Below are 14,448 nucleotides of genomic sequence, written 5' to 3' on the forward strand. Positions count from 1 at the left end.
AGAGAGAGCGAGACACAGAGAGAGAGAGCGAGACACAGAGAGAGAGAATATCAGACAAGTGTCGCTCCACCAGCTAAGTCACATGACGTCCACGAAGAACTCGCTGGGGTTTCCCATGGCCATGTGGAAGGACTGGCGGCTAGCGGTGAGCTCAGGAGGCACCGAGGCCAAGTCGCGGACTGGGGGTGCTCCGGGGGGCACGGCAGCAGAAGACGGCGACTGGGGCACCATCATCACCATCAGGGGGTTGTACTGCAGCGGGACCCCCGGCGGCCCGTAGGTATGGACAGAATGATGGGAGCGCACGCTGCCCATGACCGAGTGGTGGTGACTGCGGTGGCTGTGCTCGCTGTTGGCAGCCGAGCGCTCGCTCCCGGCGTGCTCGCGGCGCACGCTGCTCCGGGTGGAGTATTCTGACTCACTGCCACTGCCGGACTTGGAATCCACCGTTTTACTGTCCTTGTCTTTGCCCGTGCGCCTCTCACTCTCGCTGCGGTTGGACCCACTGCTCCGGCTTCCTGCAACGGAAGAAATCACAGATCTGTAAGGAACGGTGACAATGTTACTGCATGAGTGATCGAGCTTAATCTCGGCGAACACGTCCACAACTCGAGCTACAAAACTTCTCAAAAAACTTTAAACACCTACAAGCGCAACATCTTCAAACTGGCCCGCAGGTGGGAAACAAATACCATCCAATTGAGTGCGAACAACTACACTTCCTGCAAAAATGCCTCAGAGAGCAGGTACTACCACAGAGCTTAAAATATAAACCACTGATCAACAGTCCACAGGCACGGAGGACAGCGGAACATGGCCACATAATGATAAGGGTTATGATCAACGATGTCCACAAATACGAGTGGGAAATTGTGTGCCAAAAAACTCTGTACTCCAACACAGCCGACAAGGAACGGACATCCACGCTGGAAGAAGCCATCAGCATACAACAACAAAAGACCAGGACAAAGAAAAGAATAGCCCTTCAAGAAAAACCATCCAAAATCACCCACATCAACAACACAGATTCATGGATTAAAAACATCTCGGACCGGCCACTCAAGGAGACTGAGACTACCACCCTAGTACGCGGACTGAATTATAACCACAGAGACACCAAAAAGACTGACTTCCTGGCTGCGCTGGAATCGACACTAAAGGGCAACGGACTCACGGAAGAAGTACAACAGACCATCAGCCAGACAACGGAACTCCATCAACAAACACATTGAATTAGACCCTGTGTACAAACCACTGGGAAACAGAACTCGATGTAATACCAAACACCCCAGCAAATGGAGGTATATAAATAACAAGCGGGACAGAACACCGATGATGTTACCCAGCAGAGCGACGAAATGTTTGCAACCAAACCCACCGCTCGGCGAGCATGTCTACAACCTCAAGCTCAATCCCACTATGATAGGCAAGGGAATTTACATTTAATTCATCAGCTAAATGAACAAATGGTGGTTCTCCTGTGGAATGAACTTCCAGAAGAAGTGGAGGATGTGGGTACAATTACAACGTTTAAAAGACATTTGGATAAGTACATGAATAGGAAATGCTTAGAGAGGGATATGGGCCAAGCAGGTGGGACTAGTTTAGTTTGGGATTATGCTCAGCATGGACTGGTTGGACCAAAGGGTCTGTTTCCATGTTATACGACTCTGTGACATCCAAGCTTTCAGTCATCAGGACTTATGCAAGAATGCCAAATTTCAAAAGGAGCAACAATTTACACTGCACAAGAAAAGGGAACTGATTGGTTGGCAAGTCCACTCTGATTGGTTAACATGCTGCCATGGAGCATGCGTCCGTAAGCTACTGCGCCATACGCCCTTGTTTAATGTTTTAAAAAAGACACGCTGTTCCTTCCTCCCTACAGAAAGCAGATGCCTGTCTATGAACATAGGTCCCTTCTGGTAGTACAGACAGATCATTGATCAACAAGGGATTCAAGGATTATGGGGGGCTGGGGTGGTCAGACAGGAAAGTCGATTCAAGGCCTATTCCTATCAGCCAACAGCACAGTAGGTTCGAAGCGGTCAAATGGCCTCCTCCTAATGCATGTGTTCAGCCTTGAATAAGTTATCGATGGGGATGAGCCGATAGTACCACATCATCACCGTCCTTACCTGGTCAGGTATACATGTGACTCTAGACTCACAGCAATGTGATCATCTCTTAACCAGCCTCTGAAATGGCCATTCATCTCAAGGACAATTAGGGATGGTGTTGCCACAATGCCAACATCCCACAAATGAATTAAAAACTGAACTGACCAAGAAACCTACAGTGACAGCAAGTGGCCGTCTATGAAGGCCTTGGACCTAATGTGAACTCACCTCTTAGAGTGAATCCTGCCTCAAAATTCATCCTTCTCATACTTGGGTTCATGCTTACCACTTTTTACCCTTGCTACATATCCTTGCGTGGATCTGCCTTGAAACCCATGATGCCCTAGTGCCAGTGGGAATATCAACCCGCACAAGCGGGTTATAGGGAGAGGCTGAATAGGCTGGGGCTATTTCCCCGGGGCGTCGGAGGCTGAGGGGTGACCTTATAGAGGTTTATAAAATCACGAGGGGCATGGATAGGGTGAATAGCCAAGGTCTTTTTCCTATAATGGGGTATCCAAAACTAGAGGGCTGAGGTTTAAGGTGAGAGTGGAAAGATTTAAAAGGGACCTGAGGGGTAACTTTTTCACACAGAGAGTGGTGCGTGTATGGAATGAGCTGCCAGAGGAAGTGGCGGAGGCTGGTACAATTATATTTAAAAGCCATCTGGACGAGTATATGAATGGGAAGGGTTTAGAAGGATATGGGCCAAATGGGACTGGATTAATTTAGGATATCTGCTTGGCATGGACGAGTTGGACCGAAGGGTCTGTTTCTATGCTGCACGACTCTATGACTCAAAGCTACTCAGTGTTTCAATGAACCAGCAAAACCTCCTAGCAGAGGCACAATGTCCCAAATGGCGTCGTGTTTCCCCAAATCCCTTACTCACCTTCACTGTGTTGGCTGCCGGCACTTCCTCCTCCCCCATAGCTGTAGGTAGTTAGCTCATGGTAACTGGGTGGCTGTGTGGAGTAAGGGTGTGGAGGTGGGTAGGGATATTGGAAGGAATGCATTATTGGCCACGGGGTGGTGCCCGGGTGAGGCAGGGGGGCCAACGTGTCCTGGTCCGAGGCCCCACTTGAACCATCATTGTCATTCAGGGAGAGATTGGCCAAGTCTGCGTTGGGAAAGAAACACGAACCAGTTCACAATGCCACAACATAACCAAACCAAAGAACCGCGGATGCTGGAGATCTGTAACAGAAACCACTGGAGAAACTCAGTAGGCCTGGCAGCATCTGCGGAGAGAAAGCAGAGTTAACATTTCAAGTCTGGTGACATTCATCAGTGTTCTGACGGAGGAGTTAACTCTGCTTTCTTCCTACAGATGCTGCCAGACCTGCTGATTTTCTCCAGCTATTTCTGCTTCACAGTGCAACAAGTCCAGGCAAATCAGCAGCACACGAAGAACAACGATCACATCAAGGCAGCCATTTTTCTCTCATTTTGTCCCAAACCCATCTCCTCAATGCTTCACCCCTCCGAACCTGCTGTGACATCCTCCTTCCCTCTTGCGGAAATGTATTCCACCTTCATGGTTATCTATTTACAGAATCATTCCAACAGCCCCTCTGACCCACAGAACTCCCTCGATTCTCATTCACATCCTTGGGTATTCATTCTACCCAGTGACTTTTCCAGACCTAGTTCCCCAGCAACGTACCCTCCCTCTAAGCAAACTAATCCACAGGAACAATATGCGGTCAGTCAGCCTCGAGTCCATTATGCCATTCAATTAGATAGTGGGTGATCTGTATCTTGCATCTACCACCTTCGTTCCACTAATACTTTAAGCGAAGAAAAAGCTGTCAAATTTTAAATATTCTGCTTCTGATGATTTTATTCTGGGGGATTTTGGAAGAATCAAATGGGACCGGATTAATTTATAGTAGCTGGTCAGCACAGACGAGTTGGACCAAAGGGTCTGTTTCTGTGCTGTACAACTGCAAGACTCTCTAACCTGATGCGGTCTCATTGAAGTATGAAGAGGCTCGATAGGGTGCTGACAGACTGATTCCCCAGCCAGAGGAGAAACAAAAACATGGGGGCATTGTCTCAGGATAGAGGAACAAATCATTTAGCACTGAGACAAGGAGAAACGCCTTCACTCAGGGGAATGTGAATCTTTGGAATTCTCTCCCACAAAGGGTGGCACGGCTTCCATTGTTGACTATATTTAAAGCTGGGATCATTCGGCTTGTCTCAGGGATAGGGGGAGCAGGCAGGAAAGTGGAGTTGAAGACCAAGATCACATTGAATGATGCAGCAGACACAACACGTCAAATGGTCGACTGCTCCTATTGCTGAAGAAGTTCTCAATACCTGAAGTACAGTTACACCTGACTGGAAATGTCATCTGCTTCTTGAGGTTCTGCCCTCTTGCTCTGGAATCCCCCTTGACCAGTGCGAAAGCAGCCATTTGGCCCATCGAGTCAACACCAACCCTCCAAAGAGCATCCCAGCCAGACCCACACCCCTATCCTACCCTGCATTTCGCAAGGCTAACCCATCTACCCTGCACATCGCTGGACACTGTGGGCAATATAGCATGGTCTAGCCACCCTAACCTGCACATTTTTGGACTGTGGGAGGAAACCGGAGCACCCGGAGGAAACCCACGCTGACACGGGGAGAATGTGCAAACTCCACACAGACAGTCGCCTTGGGCTGGAATCGAACTCGGGTCCCTGGCGCTGTGAGGCAGCAGTGCTAACCACTGAGCCACGTGCCCTCCTCAACAGCGCAAATAGTTTGTCGATCCAATCAAACCCCAGATTACTGCTTAATTGCCTAAATTCAGGAAACAAACGTAATCTGTGAAACCCAGTCTTTGTAAATGAACTGTTTGAGCCCTGGTATGTCTGATGGGCATCCGCTCCAAGGTCACTACATCCTGCACAAATTCCCAATGCACTCTAAGACCAGGAAAGCTTCCATCCCCTAATATGTAAAGGCTTTTCTGAAATTAGCTCCTCGAAATCTCATCACCCAAGATCAGGTGGAGAGGATCGGCTCTCGTGCACGCACTCACAATTTTCACAACCACTGAAATCCCCGAAGATGTAGTAACACTGCTCAGAAAAGGTGATCTTGTTGACTGTGTGACGGATGAAGCCGGCTTTCAGCAGGTTACTCGCATACTTCCTCGCCTCCCTGCGGTCCTGGAAGCCCTCGATGTGGTGGTACAGCCAATCCACAACGTCAGAGCCTGCGAGTCAGGAACACAAGGTTTAGTCCCATCGCTTCTGCAGTAGCAAGGTTGCCGGCTCAGTGAATTTAGACAGGGGGACAAACAAGAAAGGCAAATGGTCTTGAGTAGGGGGTCTCCAAGAGACAGAGAGAACTGAATCACACTGGTCAGTACAGAGTCACAGAGTGAGTAACCCTCCTTATCCTGTTGAAGGGTGACTCCAGACAGTTACACTGTGATTAACGCATATACTTCTGAATAGACCGTGGTCACGTACAGATAATGACTAGCCCTAACTCTAGGCTAGTAAATTTGTAGTTACACAGCAAAATAACCTTGTTCCTGGACAAGTAGGAACCTCAGGCAGTTAGACCATGAATGAGCTGTATGCCACATTGAAATATTATGGTTACATGTTAATTGATTTCCACCTTGATGAGTTAAAAGGATCTCCACATCTGTTTGCAGTTAACACCACTGCAGTGCTCAGTGGTGTTGGGTGATAAAGGACTGTTCAAGAAATAACCCACCTAAGAATGCATTGGGGATTGTAATCTTCAACCACATCCTGTCTCGAACCTCAAGGCCAGATTCTGGGGAAGCCATTGCCTTAGCAACAGACATCATATCCGTGTGGATTGATAGGTTAAAGTCATCAAAACCTGGAGAAAGATTTTGCAAATTAGTTACAGCACAAGAATCGCCACAGATCTAAACAGAGACCTCAAGCCCAATGCAAACAGAATATTTATTCCCTCCATTTATTCTTGTCCTTCATCCTGATGTCTATAAAATGACTGGCAGACGCTGGGAACTGCCCGCTAACTGGAGATGGAGCTAAGCTCTCTCCTGTTACCACGTTGAGCCAAAGGCGACGATCAAGATCAGAAGCTGGACATTTGGGGGTGTGAACCTTTACTCCAGCTTTCCGCCCCAACAGCCGTGGCTCAGCAGTTAGACGCTCCCTCACCTCTCAGAAAGTTTCAGGTTCACGTCCCACACCAAGGATGACCCTTCCAGCACAGTCCCAAGGGAGTGCTGCACTGTCAAAGGTGCTGGCGTTAAAATGAGACATCAAACTGAGGCCCATCTGCTCTGCCTAGTACATTTCAAAACGTTATTTCGAAACTGAACTGGGCAGTTCTACCCAGCATCTTTGGGACAATATTTGCTAAAATCAGAAGCACATTATATCCGGTCATGACCATGCTGCTGTTTGTGGGATCTTACTGTGCCCAAAGTTTCCTACAAAACAACAGCAACCACCAAAGTGACTTCAAAAGCGCTTCAGTGGCCCATTGGTCCAGCAGTCACAAAAGACATTCTTTAAAAACAACTTTGTTTTAAAAAAAGAACTTAGTTCTGTTCATGACAACGTCCACCATGTCCCAAAATATCTAACCAACTTCTGGCCATCATCCTAGTGGACTCGGGCAGGGGCAAGTCTCTTTGGAGAACACAGATGCCCCAAACTGACATCCTGGTCAATGATTCGGAATTAAGTTGATCAATCCTGCGTGACCGAACTAGCAGGCTAACACCTCAACGCAAAATTCCGACAACACTCCGGGCTGGCCACATATATGGGAAGAAGAAGCAGGGTCATTGCAGAGTAGAAATCTTTTCCGGCAAGTTCAGGAATGGTTGGAAGCTGACCCCTTAATGACAGGGTTATTATATGTGAACCAGCGCAACGAGGCTTATGACTACTCTGTATTAGCCACTTAGAATCCTAGAACCCCTACAGTGTGGAAGCAAGTCATTCAGCCCATCGAGTTGACAATGACCTGCTGAACAGCATTGCCCCCCACACACACACATCCCACCCCCATCCCTGTCAGCTTGCATTTCCCATGGCTAACCTGCCTAGCCTGCACATCCCTGGATACCGTGCGACAATGTCCCATGGCCAATCCACCTAACCTGCACATCTTTGGACTGTGGGAGCAGCCACAGGAAACCCATACACACACGGGGAAATTGCGCAAACTCCACAGTCAGTCACCCGAGGGTGGAATCGAACCCGGGTCCCTGGAGCTGTGAGGCAGCAATGCTAACCACTCAGCCTGGCATGCCACCCTTAAATCCTGTTCATGTGACAATCTGTGACCATGCACACCCAGTTGACTTTATATATATTTGCAGCACAGCGAAGATTCACCAGATTGGTCTCTAGGATAACAGCACTGCCCCATGACAAGAAGTCAAGTAAACGTCAAAGATATTCTCAGGAGCTTAGGAACACAAGGGGTGATTCATAGCAACATTCAAGGTTGTGAAGGGGTTGGACAGGGTAGATGGTGAGGGATTATTTCCAATGTTTGAGGAATCTAAAACAAGCGGGGAACGGAAGACAGATTTTCAGGAGAATTGGCCAATCATTTGGGACTGAGAGGTGGAGGATTTTCTTCATTCGGAATCTTTGGAATTCTCTAGCCCAGAGGATTGTGGATACTGTATTGTTGACTATATTTACGGGCATTATAGACAGATTTTCAGTCTCTTGGGGAGCAGTCAGGAAAGTGGAGTTGAATCCTAAGATCAGGCATGGCAGCCCTGAATGGCAGAGTAGGTTCAAGGGAGTTTGAATAGTCTACTCCTGCTTGGTCACTGGGCCTGAGAAGGCACACAGTGCGATCCAATGTAGTGGCACCCATGTTCCACATGGGTTGATGCTTGCAATCGTCATTACTGCCACCACATATCAGTAGGTTTCATGGGTGTTATGCCAGCGATCTGAGACAGACATTAACCCAAATTACACCATACACAGGGTTCAACCCTCTTGCTCGATACAGCCGAACCACTGGATTCACTTACGTTCGGTTTCGGTAATGGAGCTGCTCGAGGTGATAGTGCTCATGGATGAGCTGGCACCATAAGCTGGATACGCACCAGTCAACGCAACAGAATGAGACACCCAGGCAGCGGGATCAATAGGTCTGACTGGCTCATCTACAGGAAGAGGAACAGAGAATCGCATCAGTGTGTGTAACAGGGCATCAAGGAAATAGAAACTAGGATGGAAATTGGAGCAAGCTAGTAATTCAACAAAGGGTGAAACCAAGTGGCAATGCACTTCAATAGCTGAACCATTAAATTCCTGTCTGTCTCTTTCCCCTCTAATTGTGCCCGAAGACAACGGTTTGCAAACGGTGCCCAGCAGCCCATCGTCCAAGTGGTCAATTTTCCTGTCTGGGCCCTCTTGGCACAATCAATTCAAACATTGGCATACACTGCCCGCTCCTCAGTGGTCCAAGGTTCTGCCCTCATCCAAATTCTAAACTATCGCTTTCCAGCAAAGTCAGAGAGAATCAGGATAGCAGGAGGCCAATCAGCCCATTCATACCTACACTCTGGAAAAATAACTATCAAATTAGTCGCTGTGTGCCTGTTCTGGGAGCGTTTGATGGAGGACAGCATAGAGGGAGCTTTACTCTGTATCTAACCCCTGTGCTGTCCCTATCCTGGGAGTGTTTGATGTGGACAGTGTAGAGGGAACTTTTAACTGTGTATCTAACCCCGTGCTGCCCCTGTCTTGGGAGTCTTTAATGGCGGCATTGTAGAGTGAGCTTTGCTCTGTACCTAATTCCATGCTGTTCCTGTCCTGGGAGTGTTTGATGGGGGAACAGCGAAGAATCACCAAAATCTTTCAGCTTGAGGCATTAGAAAACCAACTTCCATTAGACGTCATTAAACATCAATCTCCGCAGCACAGCGATACATTAAACCTTCAAACAGCTCAAACAACACTTACTTCTGGGCAAAGTGAAGTAGCCTTGAGGTGATGGGTCCCAGCATTTGGCAACTGTTAGAATGATTGGCCTTAAAGAAAGGAAAACGAGGAGATTAAAGTCAAGCAAAAAGTGTGCAGCTTTGGAATGTGGGACAGAACATCATAGGGGACCTGGCGATGGGAAAGGAACCTCCCGCAGTCATCACGATCCAGAACTGCTTCAACAAGATTCACCTTCTTTATATTCAGAAGCAGAGTAAACATTGAACCCAACACAACTAAACTGGAAGCGACTGTTTTCTTTGTTAGAAGTCTCAACTCAGTGTGCTAATTACAGATGACTTTGTAATCCACAAGTGAGTTGTCCGTTCTGAAACTATTGACAATTTCGTTAATTGTTACATAGACTCGCATGGAACAACTGGACAGTAATCCCATCTGCTCCATGCTGAAGTTTCTGATCCACATGAGCCTCCCTGCTCCTTCCCACTTTGATCTTACCGTATCAGTGTATCCTTCCATTCCTTTCTCTGCACCTGTGTTAATCCAGTTTCACCCCTTGCCGAAACATACCAATTCCATCTGGCTCAACTGCTCCCCTGGGAGCACGTTCCTCATTCTCACACCACTCTGTGGCCACCTAAACACCCTACTGGACGTACCTAGTGACAATCTTATATTGACGGTCCCTGGCTCTGGTCTTGCCCAATCCACCAACATTCCCAAGTAATTCAACAAAATGTTTTAAAATCCCAGTAGAATTTTAAAAGCTTGCAGCAAGTCTCGCAGGTCCACAGTTCCTTGAAAGGGGAGTCACAGGTAGACAGGGCGGTGAAGAAGGCGTTTGGTATGTTTGCCTTTATTGGTCAGTACACTGAGTATAGGAGTTGGGAGGGTCATGTGGTGGCTGTACAGGACATTGGTTAGGCCACTTTTGGAATACTGTGTGCAATTCTGGTCTCTCTGCTACAGGAAGGATGTTATTTAACTAGGAAAGGTTCAGAAAAGATTTGAGGATGTTGCTGAAGTCGGAGGGTTTGAGCCATAGGGAGAGACTAAACATGCTGGGACTATTTTCCCTGGAGCGTCGGAGGCTGAGGGGTAACCTTATAGAATTTTATAAAATCATGGATGGGATGAATAGACAAGGTCTTTTCCCCAGGGTAGGGGGGCCCAAAAATAAAGGGCATAGGTTTAAGATGGGAGGGGAAAGATTTAAAAGGGACCTAAGGGGCAACTTTTTCACACAGAGGGTGGTGCGTGTATGGAACGAGCTGCCAGAGGAAGTGGTGGAGGCTGGTACAATTACAACATTTAAAAGGCATCTGGATGGGTATGTGAATAGGAAGGTTTAAGAGGGATGTGGGCCAAATGCCAGCAAATGAGACTAGATTAATTTAGGATATCTGGTCAGCTCGGACAAGTTAGGGTCTGTTTCCGTGCTCTACAGCTCTATGACTGCAAGTCTCCTTAGGGCATGTGATAACTAAAACCAAAGAAACAGGATAGTACAGAACTGGAATAGCACTGGAAAGAGAGACATGCTGTCAATGCTTTTTATCTCACGCCCATCAGGATGCATGCAAGAATGCCAAGTTTCAAACTATCGCAACCTTTTGCACCACAGAAGGAGAGGACGCTTGTTGCACGAGGCACTGGCCGTGGCAAACCAGTCAGTTTCTCAGGGTCCTGGGGCCTTCAAAAGAATACAAAGATTAAACGTGCTTCTGTTTGCAGAGAACGAGCCCCTGTATACAACCCCCAGGTTGGAGTTTCCACTGTTCTTCCTTTTAAATATATAACACTGCTTTCACCGGTTACTCAACCTTTCCATGTTGCACTGACCCTTGACAAGAGAGGGTGCTGAATGGAATAGAAAGCAGGCAATGGCCTAGTGATATTATCGCAAGTATTAATCCAGAAACTCAGCTAATGCTCTGGGGACCCAGGCTGGAATCCCGCTACAGCAGATGGTCGAATTTGAATTCAATTAAAAAGAAAATCTGGTATTAAGAATCTACTGATCACCATGAGATCATTGTCCATTGTTGGTTCACTAATGTCCTTCAGGGAAGAAAATCTGCCACCCACACCTGGTCTGGCCTACACGTGAATCCACATCCACAGCAGTATGGATGACTCTCACCTGCCCTCTGAAAGGGCCTAGCAAGCCATTCAGTTGTACCGATCGCTACAAAGACTCAAAGAAATGAAACTGGACGGATCACCCAGCAGCAACCTAGGCACTGGAACAGACAACGGCAGAAACAGCCCTGTCGACCCTGCAAAGTCTTCCTCACTAATATCTGGGGGCTGGTGCCAAAATTGGGAGATGTCTCACAGACTAGTCAAGAAACAGCGTGACATAGTCATACTCACAGAATCACACCTCACAGACAATGTCCCAGACACCACCATCACCGTCCCTGGATATGTCCTGTCTCACCGGCAGGACAGACCCAGCAGAGGGGGCGACACAGTGGTATACGCTCGGGAGGGAGTTGTTCTGGATGTCCTCAACATTGACTCCGGACCCCACAAAGTCTCATGGCTTCAGGTTAAACATGGGCAAGGAAACCTCCTGCTGATTACCACGTACCATCCTCCCTCGGCTGATGAATTGGTATTCCTCCATGTTGAACAACACTTGGAGGAAGCACTGAAGATAGCAAGGGCACAAAATGTACTCTGGGTGGGGGATTTCAACGTCCACCATCAAGAGTGGCTCGGCAGCAGTACTATGATCAAGCTGGTCAGGTCTTAAAGGACATAGCTGCTAGACTGGATCTGCAGCAGGTGGTGAGGGAACTAACAATAGGGAAAACCATACATGACCTCATCCTTAACAATCTGCCGGCTGCAGACCCATCTGTCCATGACAGTATTGGTAAGAGTGACCATTGCACAGTCCTTGTGGAGACAAAGTCCCGCCTTCACATTGAGAATAACCTCCATCGTATTGTGTGGCACTATCACCGTGCTAAATGGGACAGACTTTGCACTGATCTAGCAACTCAATACTGGGCATCCATGAGGTGCTGTGGGCCATCAAAAGCAGCAGAATTGTACTCCAGCACAATCTGTAACCTCATGGCCCGGCAAATCCCACACTGAACCATTACCGTCAAGCCAGGGGATCAACCATGGTTCAATGGAGAGTGCAGGAGGGCACGCCAGGAGCAGCACCAGGTATACCTGAAGATGAGGTATCAACCTGATGAAGCCATCAAACAGGATTACTTGCCAAACAGCATAAGCAGCAAGTGATAGTCAAAGCTAAGCGATCCCACAACCAATAGATCAGATCGAAGGTCTGCAGTCCTGCCACATCCAGACGTGAATGCTGGTGGACAATTAAACAACTCACTGCAGGAGGCTCCACAAATATCCTCACCCTCAATGATGGAAGAGCCCAGCACATCAGTGCAAAAGATAAGGCTGAAGCTTTCGCAGCAATCTTCAGCCAGAAGTGCCAAGTGGATGATCCATCTCGGCCTCCTCCAGTGGTCCCCAGTATTACAGATACCAGTCTTCAGCCAATTCGATTCACTCCACGTACTATCAAGAAACGGTTGGAGACACTGGATACTGCAAAGGCTACAGGGCCATGACAACATTCTGGCAACTGTGCTGAAGACTTGTGCTTCAGAACTTGCCGCTCCCCGAGCCAAGCTGCTCCTGTACAGTTACAACACTGGTATCTACCTGCCAATGTGGAAAATTGCCCAAGTGTGTCCTGTACACAAAAAGTAGGACAAATCCAACCCAGCCAATTACCGGCCCATCAGTCCCCTCTCGCTCATCAGTAAACTGATAGAAGGTGTCATCAACAGCGCTATCAAGCACCACGTGCTCAGCAATAAGCTGCTCAGTGACACCCAGTTTAGGTTCTGCCAGGGTCACTCAGCTCCTGACCTCATTACAGCCTTGGGTCAAACATAGACATAAGCACTGAATTCCAGAGGCAAGGTGAGAGCAATAGCCCTTGACATCAAGGCTGCATTTGACCAAGTGTGGCATCAAGAAGCCCAAGCAAAACTGGAATCAATGGGTATTGGGGTGGTTGGAGTCATACCTGACACATGGGAAGATGGTCATGGTTGTTGGAGGTCAATCATCTCAGCTCCAGGACATCTCTGCAGGCGTTCCTTGGAGTAGTGTCCTAAGCCCAACCTATCAATGACCTTTCCTCCATGATAAAGTCAGAAGTGGGGATGTTCGCCGATGATTGCACAATGTTCAACACCATCTGTGACTGCTCAGTCACTGACGTAGTCCACGTTCAAATGCAACAAAATCTGGATAATATCCAGGCTTGGGCTGACAAGCGGCATTTAACACTCAAGTCACACAAATGCCAGGCTATGACCATCACCAATAAGGAACAATCTAACCACCAACCCTTGGCATTCAACGGAGTTACCATCACTGAATCCTCCACTATCAACACCCTGGGAGTTATCATTGACCAGGAACTCAACTGGACTCACCAAATAAACACAGTGGCTACAAGAGCAGGTCAGAGGCTAGGAATACTGCAGCGAGTAACTCACCTCCTGGCTCCTCAAAGCCTGTCGACTATCTACAAGGCACAAGTCATGAGTGGGATGGAATACTCTCCAGTTGCCTGGATGAGTGCAGCCCCAACAACACTCAAGAAGCTTGACAACATCCAAGACAAAGCAGCCCCTGCTTGATTGGCACCTCATCCAGAAGCATCCACTCCCTCCACCACCAACGCTCAGTAGCAGCAGTGTGCCATCTACAAGATGCACTACAGAAATTCACCAAAGATCCTCAAGGCAGCACCTTCCAAACCCACAACCACTTCCATCTAGAAGGACAAGGGCAGCAGATACATGGGAACACCAACCCCCTGCAAGATCCCCTCCAAGCCACTCACCATCCTGACTTGGAAATATATCGCCGCTCCTTAATGTTGCTGGGTCAAAATCCTGGAATTCCCTCCATAAGGGGCATTGTGGTGGACTGCAGCAATTCAAGAAGGCAGCTCACACCACCTTGTCAAGGGCAATAAATGCTGGCCCAGCCAGCAACACCCACATTCCACAAATTAATTAAAAAAACCCTCGAGCATCCAGCACCATTCAATTACAAGGTAGCGGCTTTGTTTTTTTTTTATTAATTCTATCCACCCACCTTGCATCTATAATCTTTAATACCCAAACTCAACAAAATCTTGGCTTTGAAATTTCTAACTCACTACCAGTGTCATCAGGTTTCTTGTGGGAGAGCTACGAATGCCCACTCCCTGTTGTTTGAAGGAGTGCTTCCTGACATCACTGCTGCATAGAGACAACAAGGTGCAGGGCTGGATGAACACAGCAGGCCAAGCAGCATCATAGGAGCAGAGAGGCTGACGTTTCGGGCCTAGACCC

The 14,448-nt window shown here is 48.0% G+C and overlaps 1 protein-coding gene across 1 annotated transcript in view; it reads right to left on the reverse strand.

Moving 5' to 3' along the window:
- LOC109922709 (segment polarity protein dishevelled homolog DVL-2-like) overlaps positions 1-14,448 on the reverse strand; it is a 49,284-nt gene that overhangs the window by 18,001 nt on the left and 16,835 nt on the right. The window contains exons 9-14 of the mRNA XM_048620105.1: positions 9,071-9,138; positions 8,134-8,268; positions 5,844-5,975; positions 5,155-5,331; positions 3,013-3,240; positions 423-518 (exon numbers count right to left, since the gene is read on the reverse strand). Of these exons, the coding sequence (XP_048476062.1) occupies positions 423-518; positions 3,013-3,240; positions 5,155-5,331; positions 5,844-5,975; positions 8,134-8,268; positions 9,071-9,138 (836 nt within the window). The remainder of the gene's footprint in view (positions 1-422; positions 519-3,012; positions 3,241-5,154; positions 5,332-5,843; positions 5,976-8,133; positions 8,269-9,070; positions 9,139-14,448) is intronic.

This window comes from Rhincodon typus, chromosome 45 (genome assembly GCF_021869965.1).
Source record: "Rhincodon typus isolate 14 chromosome 45, sRhiTyp1.1, whole genome shotgun sequence".
Classification (NCBI taxonomy): Eukaryota; Metazoa; Chordata; class Chondrichthyes; order Orectolobiformes; family Rhincodontidae; genus Rhincodon; species Rhincodon typus.